Source organism: Xiphophorus maculatus, chromosome 16, assembly GCF_002775205.1.
Source record: "Xiphophorus maculatus strain JP 163 A chromosome 16, X_maculatus-5.0-male, whole genome shotgun sequence".
NCBI lineage: Eukaryota > Metazoa > Chordata > Actinopteri > Cyprinodontiformes > Poeciliidae > Xiphophorus > Xiphophorus maculatus.
The window spans coordinates 4,734,276-4,747,839 of record NC_036458.1 but is presented as its reverse complement, the minus strand read 5'-3'; the positions used below and the strand labels follow the sequence as shown (position 1 = coordinate 4,747,839).

General features: G+C 36.2%; 2 protein-coding genes across 2 annotated transcripts; both read right to left on the bottom strand.

The window, feature by feature from the left end:
- Positions 1 to 3,254: 3,254 nt before the first annotated feature.
- On the bottom strand, positions 3,255 to 5,145 carry LOC102237668 (cytochrome c oxidase subunit NDUFA4-like). Its single transcript, XM_005796660.2, has 4 exons — positions 4,989 to 5,145; positions 3,931 to 4,019; positions 3,790 to 3,850; positions 3,255 to 3,523 (listed from the first exon to the last, which is right to left on the bottom strand). The coding sequence occupies exons 1-4, from the start codon at positions 5,028 to 5,030 to the stop codon at positions 3,467 to 3,469; spliced, it is 249 nt and encodes an 82-aa protein (XP_005796717.1). The 5' UTR covers positions 5,031 to 5,145; the 3' UTR covers positions 3,255 to 3,466.
- Positions 5,146 to 6,209: 1,064 nt separating this feature from the next.
- slc35b1 (solute carrier family 35 member B1) lies at positions 6,210 to 13,510 on the bottom strand. The gene is made up of 9 exons (XM_005796659.3): positions 13,025 to 13,510; positions 12,063 to 12,154; positions 11,856 to 11,986; positions 11,730 to 11,760; positions 9,893 to 10,050; positions 9,687 to 9,813; positions 7,967 to 8,073; positions 6,782 to 6,935; positions 6,210 to 6,686 (listed from the first exon to the last, which is right to left on the bottom strand). Exons 1-9 carry the CDS (start codon positions 13,147 to 13,149, stop codon positions 6,640 to 6,642), a joined length of 972 nt encoding a protein of 323 aa, XP_005796716.1. The 5' UTR covers positions 13,150 to 13,510; the 3' UTR covers positions 6,210 to 6,639.
- Positions 13,511 to 13,564: the final 54 nt, after the last annotated feature.

Here is a 13,564-nt window from a genome sequence, read left to right as displayed (position 1 = left end):
TTTTGTGCACAAATCTCTAGATATACATGGTTCTACTTATTATTGTAAAGGAAATTACCCTGTTTACAAATAAAAAGTTTCCCTAAGCAGACATTAAAAGTTAATTGATTGCAACTAATTTGAATCTTATAAACCATTAATCCACAATTTATCGTATGTCGATAATTCTTAAAGGTCTTTCTGAATTTTTAAGGTAAGTAGACAGAATAAGCTCAAAATATGTCTATTTTTGTGACATTTGGTAAATTATTTAGACAGCAGTGATTTTAACTATAAACTAACTCGCTAGCTTTTCCAAAATCAGTTTTAATATCCAAAAAAGATTTTTGACAAAGTGCAAGCAAGAATGATATCACTTCATGGGATGTGGCGATGCAAAATTAGGTTCTATTTTAGTCGAAGTCGATGTATCTGAGGTATTTGCTCTATACATTTATGTTAGAAAATCATAAAAATTAAAGTTTTGTAATTATTTCTGACAGAATTCCAGGTTAGATATTTCCTGAAAGACCAGAATCTGAGCATTTTGTGTTTCTTCACTTTATTTTTTCTCACATTTCTTTCGTTTTTCCCCGTTTCTTTTTGCAGAGGGGCTCCAAACGAGTCAGGGGTCAGTGGGTTAAAGTTGCAGGCCAATTTGGCTCCACCGTTGCGATCAGGTGGATTCCTCTGAGATTTCCCTGCGACAAAGCGGTTTGAACTCTCAACCCCAGAGCTGTCGGTCAAAAGCTGATGATTTGGGAAACTCCTCAGACAGTAATAATGGGTCATGGTGCTAGCAAAGCAATTATTTCAAATGGATTAAAAAAAAAATCTGCAGAAGCCAAGTAGATTTAGGAATTTAAAATAGTTTCTGGTAAACTGACACAGATTTTTAATATTTATAGAATGTTTAGAAATGTTTAAAATGAATAAAGAATTTACTGCAGTAGCTTTTTCTCTTATAATTTATTAAAAACATAACTTATTATGGTTGCTAATTAACTTAGTGAGGTAAAATGCGAAGTTAAAAAACACAATTATTTTCAATTAAATCACAGTTTTCAGGTTTATTGTCCGCAGGGCCGGCCCCAGTCTTTTTGTGGCCCTAAACCGATTTTCATTTGGGGTCCCAAATACCAACATGACAACACATGACGCTTCATAGTTCCTAAGTTACTCCATGTGTCTAATGCATCTACTACCACTAGCGTCATTTATAATTAGCTTACATCATGCTAGTGTTATTATAGCTATTGATTTTAACCTCATAAACTAAGAATATATACATATTTGGATTTTGAGATGCAGTGGTATTTAATGTGCCATATTATTTTAATTATCTGAAAGCAACATCAGCACTAAATTTACAGTAAACAAGTTGTCAAAACAGGCAAAAGCCAGAATAAATTACTTTTGTAACTATAAACGGATATAGAATACTTTTCCCACGTGTAATAGCATTTAGTTTGCATGATTCAATGTTATTTTAAACATATATAAAACGTATAAATATATAAAATGTAAATATATAAAATTTATAATGGTGATTGGTGCTCTTGGGGGCCCCCTGGTGGTGTGGGGGTTTGATTATCAGTCCTAATAATTCCAACAGGAACTATAAACTTTATTATTAATTAATAACTCCTTGTTTCCCTGGGGTATAAATACAACATAACACATAACAAATAACCAGTAGGCTTGATGAGGACTTAAATGTTGTTCCACACATCTAGGAGTCATAAAGTCTCCATAAAAACCACTGGACCTCCATATGCTGCGTTGTCACGTTAAGAGTGAAAAATTAAATTTTCAATGTTAAAAGTACTCAACTGCTGTCCAATCAGCAAAAAATAAATGCACAAATTTTAACTGCACAGGCATATTTGTGATTTTGTAAAAAAAAATAAATCCAATAAATTCCTTTAAAGAAATGATCTGATATAAAGGTTGGTTATGTTTTTAATATAAGAAAAAAATAAAGTTATGCCCAAATTGTAGTATTTAAGGGCTGAAATGATAATATTAATGCAAATCACAATTACAAATATTCTGTAGGTAGTGTATATTTGTTTGAACAGAGTAAAATTACAAAATGGTTGAGAATAGAACAGAAACAATATTTCTAATATCTTTACAAAAACATCGCTTTAAGTGTGTAAGCCATTGCATTTGCAATACTCAGATGTTTAAAGATGTATTTTCTATTTTTTTGGCTGCAAATCACATGAACTGTAAATACTTCCCATATTTCTGTCAACCTGAGCAGTTGGTGGGTTAAAAATAAAAGTTAACTCACTGATGCATAAAAAGGAGGTGATTAAGGCGCTACATATGTTCACAAGCAAGAATTACCTACAAACACGACCAGAAATATTCAGCGTTATGAATTTATTAGCAAGTTTTAAAAAAAGGTTTAGGTACAAAAATGTAAACACTCATACAGCTTTTGCTCTCAAAACTCATCTCAATATTAAACTTGCATGAATGAGCCACATTTACCTTCTCTTTGCTGTGTTTCCTTAAATAAATTAGGATATTTTAAGCATATTTCTTCCCTTCTCAAGAAACTGAGCTCATAGCAGTACCTGGAGTGCAATTTCAATCAACAAAGTTAAAAAATAAACACTGAGGAAGAAATGACTCCCTTACTTTTCCCAAAGTTAAAATGCTCGGGTGTGTAAGACTCCAGGTACAAAGAGGGTGGTTAAGATTCAGACGCAGACCTCTATTCAAATATGAAGTTCTCCTTGACATTTTCTGCACAGCACTGGCTGCTCATCCTTGTCGCATCTCCACGCTGCAGATGGAACAGCGCGACCCGGTGACATTTACAAACTCATCTGCCTCAAGGCGATAACGTTCTATTATCAGAAACGTCTCCAAAAAGTCCTGAGATCTCCGGCAGCGCGCGTCAAATTCACTCAGATTTGCAAAAGGAAGAACAGTTTCTGTTTTTACTTAAAATATATATATATCTGCTGAATTTTCTGACAACTTAACAGCAGGAGAAGAGTAGAAAAAGTCTTAAAATGGTCTGTTTTTGCCACCAGAGGGCGCCATCTGTTGAAACAAGGTCAGACATGCCCAGGGATCCTGGATGGCAGCAAAGAATGCTGTGAGCAGTAGCGGGGTCAAAGGTGAATTGCAGTGAAAGCAGAGTGAATATAGTGAAAGCAAATGTAAACAGACCATGTAGGGTGGTGTAGAAGTGATGCAGCAATGCAAACGCGTGAAACAACGTGCACAAAAAAAAAACAAAAAACAAGATGAAGTACTCTGTATGAAGGAGGAAGTGCTCCTTTACTTTATTGAAAATGAGAAATTAATTTGAAGCAGCCATGAATGCAATGAAGAAACTGAAATTTGAGCTGTGCGGATTTAGCTTCTGCATTGTTCAGATTCCTGGATGCAGGAAGTTCAAGATGAGACCAAACTGTGCGGCTTCGTCGACGGTTGTGCTTTTTTACTCCAGCAGACGGAAACTTTAGAAGTCTGGGCGATCCTTCTTCAGTTTGCTGTAGTCCATGTTTACTGTAAAGAACTGGGAATAGAGACACATTTTAGCTCAAGCACATTACTTGTTATGTTAATTTGAAATACTTCTATTTTTAGATCAAACTTGAGGTTAAGTTCATCAGATTTGGTCAGCATTAACTAGATTATGTGCTTTCTGAAAGACTTACCCACAGATCAACACACTAAGCCCTGATAAAACCCACTAACACAGTTTTTCCAAAGTGTCAGCGGTATCATGTGGTGGAAAAACCCTTGGAGGAGTGTATTTTTATTTACATGACAGATACACACCTTGTACTGGTAGTTTGGACTCAGTTTGTTCCAAGGCTCTGGGTTGTTCTTGCGATCCCAGCTGAGGGACAGAACAGGAATAGGTTTACAGAAAAGGCCACAGTAGGTCACAGACATGCATTTTTCATCAGCAGTGCTTACGAAACGTCAGGGTTTCTCAGGCCCAGGCGAGCCAGGTACATCAAGGACATGGCTGCCCCACCACCAATGAAGAAGAAAAGGGGAATCAGCTGTAAGAAAAACAGACTGAAAGTTAAACATGAAGCATCGCTTTCCTTAGATGCCATAACAGTAACCTGCACAAACAGGCAGGTCGTCACTGTTTTGACAACACAGCCCAGAAACTCAGAGATTAAACTCTGTCTATTATTAACAATGATCTGCATAAACCAAAAATATTCTCAATTACAATTCCCTACCAAACACAACGTTTCTTCTGGATAAATTAAACAAATACAGCTTAAAAAAAACTAACATCCTGCTTATTTCAACTATATTTATTTAAATGTGTTTGTGCCTTCTTGTATAATAACAATACAGAAATTCAGATTCTAATAAGACAAGTAAAACAGACAAAACAGGAAATAAATTAAAATCAATGTGTCCTGAAAGGGACTCTATGTCCTGGCAAACTGAGGTACTTAAATTATTTCTATTGGGTGTCTCTGTCAAACTGTAACTTTGGTCATTTACAGAAATTTCAAAGTCAACTTTTCCAGTTCAGAATTAACTGGCTTTAATTAAACTAAAAAAAATGACATAAATAAGAAAATACTGGAGAAAATGCTCAAGCCAACTGGAATATTTTCAAACATCCTTCGATATTTTAAACAGAGATTAAAATAATAATACAATATGGCCTCTTTGACAAGATGACGAAATAGGTTAAGAATTCAAGCTAACAAAAGTAGCCGTCAAGAAAGTACATCGTCACATCTAGTTTTCGTTTTGGTTAACCATTAACTACCCTTTCTTTGTGTCGTTTATCTTTTTTGTATCTTAAAGACCAAAAGCTTAACTTCTTGACATCAGTTTGCTTTAAACATTTATATTTCGAACTTAAAATGAGATACAAAGCCAGCGTTGCCCGACATCAAGCCTGCTAAGCTAAATTAGCCACAAAAATTCGGAAAAGATCCCGTTTTATCACAAATCCCCCCAAAATCATTCAATACTACAGATAAGCTTTCGGTACATACAGCGGGGTGGTTTCTGAGTTGCTTGCGGATTGTAAGAAGCATTTTGACGTCTGAAAAGTCCGCTTTTTCTCGACAAAACAACCGCTTATGTGAAGAAATGCTACAACTGTCCTCACTTTAATCGCTCGTCAGGCGGAAGAAGGTCGATGAGGAATCAGAACGATGCTTCGCATATTTCCTGACAAATCCTGACCTTAAAAATACTAATAAATACTCTGCGTATCGCTTCTAATGTTCATCATACTTTCATAGAGTGAATCCTAAATTATTTTACATTTTTAAATTAACGCGATCCAGAGCGTTTAAGCAGATTTTTAAGCAGGCAAAATTGTGGCCAACCGGCCGTTTTTAACCCAAAACGAAGAGACACAAGACCCCTACAATGCTATTCAATGAGCAAAACATTGCTGTAACAGACTGATGTTTTGAAGGCTTTTTTCTGTTAATTACATCAACATCAACTAAAAACACGACATTTAACGTTAAAACATTACATCAGAGTAATAAAAACATCTTTAATACACAAATTTGAGCCTCATGCCTGCGTGAAAGTTTTTATTTTCAAAAAGCAAACAAGCTTAATCATAACGTGTATTTTGATTTACTGAATATGACTGTATAGAATACAGAATAGAATAGAAATAACCTTAATCCGACCTTATACTTTAAATAACTAGCTTTGGTTAATTTAATCAACTTTCTGTATGTTATAACAAATTTCATAATAATTGACATAAAAATCCACATAATTCAATATTTGTTCTCAACCTATGAATGTTGGCAACTCCGGGTATAATGAATTGGATTAACCTGAAATAAACTTCCACTGTCCTTATAAAGTTTTGATAATTTAAATTTTTTTCATCATTCGAGTAAAGCCAGATTACAAAAAAAAGGAAATTTGCAGCTGTGTTTCAGTACCCAGGCCAAACCATCACACCGCCACTCCTACCAATAGTTAGTTTTGTACTTTTTCACAAAAACTAGACCAAAAATCCCAGTAAGATTTTGTGTTTTTGCAGTGTTTAAATAGGCTGAAGAAAACCTGCACATTTCAGGGCATTCATTAACACTCCATTAAAACAAATTAGTTGATTATGTCTTTCTTTTTTTACAGCGACAATTCGCTTTTCAACTGAATAATAAATACAGCTCAGCTTTATGAGACAGCAAAAACAAAATTAATGTTTATGTCGTAGAAATTTCACAGACAGAAAGAAAGAAAGACAAGATCAATGCAATTTAATTCCCTTTTTATGGCAAGTTATTTCATATTGTATAAAATAAAATCACTTGAATAGTAACATTGGACAACATCAAGCTACAGACAACCGTTACATTTTTTTTTCTTAATACTTTTCAAAGAACTACACACATATTCAAGCCTCCATCTGTAAAAAGAAAAGAAAATTGAATGCTAGAGGCGTAGTTTAGTTCAGCATATGTTTAGTAGCTGGTTTTGGTTTTTAATTTAAAATTGTAGCTCATAATTCAGTCTGGGCTTCATACATCATAAGATATGTGTCTTCAGTTTATGAAGAGCTGCAAACTGTAATCCTATATTTCAAACATAGGCACATGTAATGAGTTCTGTACAAGTTATCTTCTGGTTACAGTCCGTTTCCATTTTCTTCGCTGCTCTTCTGGTTCTTCAGTGTTTCTTGGGGGATTTTCCAAATTTAGCATCCAATCCAAGACCTAAAGCAAGAAAAGCAAAGATTAAAGCCTTAAATTGTGATTTCCCCCCCCCACAAATAAAACAACTAAAGCATTTAATTAAGTTGGACTTTTACCAAGGAATACCAGGATGGTGCCGATCCACTGCATGTCAGTCATGACGTTTCCAAACAAAATAACGGAACCGAGGATGGTGAAGAACTTCCTGGTTGTGGTGACGATGGAGCAGGTCAGCGGCCCGAAGTAAACAACCGTCATGAAGATAAAAGTCTGCAGAAAATGATAGTATTATCAAATCAGGGGTTTCCAAACTTTCCCAAGACATCACCCCCAAATGGCCGGGGAACCTCTTTACAAACCCACAGGAAATGTGTAAAGAAGCATTTAATTTAAATTTTTTCCTCACTTTAATGAACTATTCAGTAATTATACTTATTTAGCAAAAGTGCTAACCTCATGCCTTCTGATTTTAACAGGCGATGATTTCTGTGGTAGAACATTTTTAGTTTGAGGACCAAAGCAACTTCATAAATTTGACTGAAAGATGAAAATAGAAAATAATTTTTTTCCTGAATTTCCAGAGTTGGGTAGTAATTATTCACACTTGAGTAACTTTTTTTTAGAAATGTACTTTTAGGAGTATTTTTACTACTATTTACTTTGGTAATTTTATTAAGTATTTCTACTTTTACTTGAGTAAAATTTCTGGATTTCCGAATGAAAAAACAAACACGTTTAACCAAAATTCACCAATGACACAAACCTGCAGGTTTTATTAAAGTTTAATAAGTGTTTTTATTGATAGAAACTAATTTGGAATTTTTTTTATTTTGCCTGATTTGATTTTATTTATTTAATTTTGTTACTTGTATGAATTGTTGTCATTTTGGTTGTTAAAATACCAAAATTTCCACTTGACTTTATATTTTGGTCCATCTGATAACATAATTTTTAAATAGTAAATGATTGGTAATTTGATCAGTTACTCAGTACTTCAGTTACTTTTTACCAAATACTTTTCTACTCTTGAGTAATTTCTTGGGCTTTTTACTTTTAGGTGAGTAAAAATATGGTGAAGTAGAGCTACTTACACTTCAGTAATACTTTTGGGTCCTCTACCCATATATGCCTATTTCGATCTTCAATAAATTAATTCAACATATTTTCTGTTAATGGCTGAACAACAGATTAAAAAATACTGAATAAAATTTACGACTTTAAATTGTTTTAAACATGTTTCCCTCCATCTTTCCTCCAAGGCCCCCATGTTGAAGCTCAGCGTGTTAAAGCGTTAAACCCACCTGGCCCAAAGCGCTCGTCAGTCCAAACAGAAGAATGTTGTAGAAAATGCTGGGATATTGTTCTGCAAAACTCAGGAAGCGCCAAACTTCTCCGGTCCACAAAACGGCTGAGGGAAGAGATGGACATCAGCAAACAAACAGAACATTACATAACAAACACAATATTAATACAGAGTATGAGATTTCCCAGGTTGAATTTCATGTGTTAAAAATAATATAAACAAATAAAAACAAAATGGTGTGACACATAAAAAAAACTAATCAATGTTGTTAATCAAAAAGAATGTTTATTTTTGACCAATTTTAGGAATTTTTCACATTTTCATCTAAAAATGTTCTCAGGTTAAACTTTCTGGCATCTTAAACTGAGTGAACAGCGCCCCCTGGTGGCTTCACAACACAGCAACAAGGAGAAGTGTGATGAGTTTGGACAAGTGGATGAAATGTTGCATTTTTACAGCTGAACCAGAATAAATAAAAGTATATTTTGTAATAAACAGTGTTTCCCACTCATTTTATGCCCTCATTTCTAATCTACAAGCACAATTTTTCATTTGATCATCTACAGCAGCTCAGCAGTGTCCAAACTTTAAGTTGAAAGCACTTCTAAAAAATTCTTTTTAAACAAACTTTTGGTGCAATATTTTTTTACCTTTAGATGCTCAATAATAAATTAAACAGTTTAGAAAACAGATGTGTATGTTAATGTAAATACAGAAAGGTCGCACAGTTCCTGAATCTTTGGGGTTGATTTTTTTCTTATGAGAAATACGACTTGTTTTTCAAAGATTGTGGTTCTAGTTGCTCCAAAACTAAGATGAATGGCAAAACTTTGTTAATAAATGGGAATCTATTTTACTTTATCTGTAAAAAAAGTTGAAAATGTCTTCATCTGCACCAAACACCAACACTTGCAGGCCAGATCAAATCCATTTGGGCCGCAGAAAATCCTTCAGACGGCTGCGAATGGCCCTCGGACCGCGCTTTGGACACCCCTGTAGTAGCTCTTTGGTAATCAGTTTGTTGTCTTTATGGTTGAACTGAATTATCTTCAAGATTTTTAATAACTGACTAGAAATAGACTGAACAGGTTTTAATAGGCTGCTAGTAAGAAGGGATACAACATATATTTCATTTTTTATGAAAAATATTTTTCATTTCATTCCTTTCATACTTTTCTTTAATATTATGGCAGATTATTTCACTTATAAAAAGGAAAAATGTCATCTTACAAGTGAAATAATCTCTTTGTTAACAATATTAAGGAATTATTGACTAAAAAAAGCTCTTACATCTTGCTGAAAACTCATTTCTAAGTTAGTTTTGTCTTATTTTAAGTGTACTAAGATACTTGCACTAAAAACTGAGCAAAAATATTAGGTACATTTTTGTGTTTTTGCAGTGCAACACTCAACAACAAAACATTATTCCATATTTTATGCATGAAATGAAGCCAGTTTGTGTTTTTTTGTTTGTATACATTTTCATTTTTAGCAGCAACAAAGAAAAGGAAAAGAAGGAATGAATATTGATGGTGAAATGTTCTAAAGTGACAGACGGAGTCACACCTTTACACATTAAATGAGTCGCTGCTTTTTGTTGAACCAGGTGATTCTGCTCATACGTGTGTTTCTCCCCGACAGCAGGAAAGATAATAAATCTGTGAAAAGCTCCTGGCTGAATATTTGTCTCGATGAGACAGAGAGCGCCACCGACTCACCCAGACCCAGAACGAGCGTGGACCACATGTTGATGTTCAGCATCATGTGGTTGGCGCCGGTCTGGAAGCGGGCCCTCATGTGATCCTGGGCGACGCCGGTGAGTCCATCCAACGTCAGAGACACCAGCTGGGACCGAAGCAGGCGTGATGAGCAGAACAGACATGAGAAATCAAATTCAGACGACGGGATCGCTGCGTTTACGCACCAGCAGGATCTCCCCGAAGCCGAAGATGTGGTCGTCTGCCGCGGCGGCTTTGTTGGGTTTGTAAAGAAACAAAGCAACGCCACCGACGATCAGCAGCACACACAGATACTTCGCTAGGGGATATTTCTTCCTCAGTATCGTTACGCCGAGGATCATAACTGCAACAAACACAAAGAATTTCATTTTCACCGTAAACGTGTCATTCATGAGAGCAAAACAAACGGACCAATGTGACGAGTGTCAAAAGATGAAGCTACAATGTCAGTGCTGCTAGAAATATACAAATGCTTTCGAATAATTTTTTTTAAATGATCTTTCTCCACGTTGGAATAATTATACAACACTGGATTGAAATTATGTTTATTGAAGAAGATTAGGGCGACTGGAAAAATAAAAATAAGATAATTGGGAATTCTTCAGAGTTCTGAGATTAAAGTCAGATTTATGAACAAAGAATCGGATTTATGAGGAAAAAATACAAGTCAAAATTCTGTATTAAAAAAAGTCAAATTTCTTAGGTAAAAAAAAGTAAATTCTTTCTACTTTTCTCCAGCCTCTAAACCTAAACCTCTTCCATCCATCTATACAGAAACGTCTCACAAGAAAAAAATAAAAATAAATACATTTCATCATCCTGCCATGACAAAATGTAAAATGACTATGTATTTAAGGTCAACCTACAATTTTTTTCAAACAAATTTTAGACATTTTAAGGCCTTAATTTTAAACACAAAATGTAAAACTTTTTAAGGATGGAAGTCCATCATGTAAGGATTTATTAAACATTTAAACATCTTAACCGGGTCCGGGTCAGGGGGGGTGTCCTGCCCCAAGTGGAGGAGTTTAAGTATCTCGGGATCTTGTTCACGAATGGGGGAAGAAGGGAGCGGGAGATCGACAGGCGGATTGGCGCAGCGTCTGCTGTCAAGCGGGCGCTGTACCGGTCCGTCGTGGTGAAGAGAGAGCTGAGCCAAAAAGCGAAGCTCTCGATTTACCGGTCGATCTACGTTCCCACCCTCATCTATGGTCATGAGCTTTGGGTCATGACCGAAAGAACGAGATCGCGGATACAAGCGGCCGAAATGGGTTTTCTCCGTAGGGTGGCTGGGCTCTCCCTTAGAGATAGGGTGAGAAGCTCAGTCATCCGGGAGGGACTCAGAGTAGAGCCGCTGCTCCTTCACATCGAGAGGAGCCAGTTGAGGTGGCTCGGGCATCTGGTCAGGATGCCTCCTGGACGCCTCCCTGGTGAGGTGTTCCGGGCACGTCCCACCGGGAGGAGGCCCCGGGGAAGACCCAGGACACGCTGGAGGGACTATGTCTCTCGGCTGGCCTGGGAACGCCTCGGGATTCCCCCGGAGGAGCTAGAAGAAGTGGCCGGGGAGAGGGAAGTCTGGGCCTCCCTTCTGAAGCTGCTACCCCCGCGACCCGACCTCGGATAAGCGGAAGAAGATGGATGGATGGATGGATGGACATCTTAAAAATATGGTACCAATCCTGATGAGGTTTATTTAAGTTTTAAAACATCACATTTAGAGGTTTACATGCTGCTTAATAAACCTCAAAGTATTTTAAAAATTGAGTTTTACATAATCACTAAATGCCAGATGATGCACTTCCTCTGCAGTGACCAACATGTACACAGCAGCACGATGCATAAGTACTGAAGTGTTTGCAACCACAGTTTTTTTTTTTATTTTCTGACCACAAATGTTCAAGAATGTGTTATTGCAAACAGAAATCACTTCCCTAAATGCAACTAGGTGTTAATCTTAAAGCAGAAAGTTGAAAAGCACAAATTATCTGACATTTATTACGCATTTAATGCATTTCAAACTACCTGGTATGGGTTTGCAGGATTTCCCCAACACCTAAAACAATAAAAAATCCCACTTTAGGACACAATAAAAACATATTTCATACTCAAATCAGTTCCTGACTCCAGTCAATTTTAATGGAGACTCACCTGTGTGGGATAGTTGACATATTGGAGGGCGGAGTTACTGGAAACCATTGCTCCCAGATAGGAGAGGGAACATAGGCCATAGAGCCAGCTCTTGGTGTGATCCACTTTGGAGCTTTCAAAACACTGGATCACTGTTTGAGAGAGAGAAAAATAAGATTAAATTACTGATTTCTTGTGTGAAACGTTGCAGTTCATGCAGGTACTTACAGATCTTTGCAAAAGCACTGTTGATGATGCACTGGATAAAGACCAGTGTCCGTGCAAAAGTAAATCTCTCCCCGCCATAATTACCTCGAGTGCTGCAAGAGTCATACAGACCGCAGATTATTCCTCCATTTTTCATTAAAAACACATTTCCCCAGCTGCAGGTTTGAGATTGTAATCATGGTAATTAAAAAATAGTGACATTAGCTATATATAATATTAACATTTATTACAAACATTGATTATTATGTGAAACCAGATATGATCTGAGGTCAGTTCTTGGAGAAAATGACTAGAAAAATTAATCCGTTACTTTAATCCCTGGTGCTTTTGTTGATTAATCCTTGTCTAAATACTTAAAAGTTTAAACTCCCATTTTGCATACACTACTAGAAAGCAAAAATTACATCTGTGGTCTAAAATCTGTCTGAACTTATAATAATTTCTGCCTGTAATGTGATTTAATTAATACCAATTTTCCAACTCAAAGGTTGAATCAAACATTGAATTTGGTCAGGACACATAACCTGGTAGAGCCAAAAAAAAAAGGCATTCAGTTAAAAATATTTCATACTCAAGGAACACTTTCATAAATTTCACATGAAATGGTTTAAAAATCAAGGAATTTGATAAAGATAAATATTCCGGAAGTTGATTAGTGGCACAAAATACATAAATTTCACAAATTGTGCTACATTATGTTTAAATTGCGTAAAATAAGCTTTTAGATACATCCCTAATTACACAATCCAACAAATATGTATGCTATTTAAGTCAAAGCAGGAAAAGTTATGCAAAAATAAAATTCAACCAGTAAAAGAAAATGTTTTTCTTGGTTTGAAACGTCCTGAATTCAGTTTAAATCACAAAAAGCTCATGAATAACTGTCCCATTCTTTAGCTAAATTTACAACATTAGGCACAGTTGGTTAAACAATTATTTCAGATGAACTGTTAGTTACTTACATTGTCTCCTGCAGTATTCCGTAATAAAAATAACACACGAAGACTCCGAAGAAGCAAACGATGAAGCGTATCCGCAAATTGTCCCACAGCGGGACGGGCTTCCCTGCTCCCTTTCCCGCAGCCATGCTGTCCTCCACTAGCCCCGGCAGGTTCACCGACACCGCTCCGCTCCCCGCTCCCTTCGCGCCGGTGTCCCGCTCCACTATACCCGCTGGGAAGAACCCCCCGGAACTGCCGGTGTTGAATTTCTGTTTTATCCCGAGGATAAAAGTTTTACTGGGATTTCTGCCGCACAGTGGCTGATAATTACCAAAGCATCAGTCTGTTTTCACAGACTGTCAAGTGCAGCAGATCGGCTAAATATCACGACATTTTTTTTGTTTACACATTAATTAATCCGAATATTTTCCCATTTACAATATTAAACCATCAATGCAGTCGCAGTTAGTGTTTTCATTGAGTAATAGCTTCTATTTAGATGATTAAAAAAATCCAAAAGGACCCCGGAGCATTACAACTTTAGCCCGAGTTCTTACATTT

Coding starts and splice junctions, on each gene's coding strand:
- LOC102237668 (XM_005796660.2), bottom strand. CDS start 5,030: ATGCTTCTTACAATCCGCAAGCAACTCAGAAACCACCCCGCT. Junction 4,020..4,988: donor AACTCAGAAACCACCCCGCT/GTATGTACCGAA, acceptor TTTTTCTTACAG/CTGATTCCCCTTTTCTTCTT. Junction 3,851..3,930: donor CTGAGAAACCCTGACGTTTC/GTAAGCACTGCT, acceptor TCTGTCCCTCAG/CTGGGATCGCAAGAACAACC.
- slc35b1 (XM_005796659.3), bottom strand. CDS start 13,149: ATGGCTGCGGGAAAGGGAGCAGGGAAGCCCGTCCCGCTGTGGGACAAT. Junction 10,051..11,729: donor ATCCTGCAAACCCATACCAG/GTAGTTTGAAAT, acceptor TGTTTGTTGCAG/TTATGATCCTCGGCGTAACG. Junction 6,687..6,781: donor CACCATCCTGGTATTCCTTG/GTAAAAGTCCAA, acceptor TTCTTGCTTTAG/GTCTTGGATTGGATGCTAAA.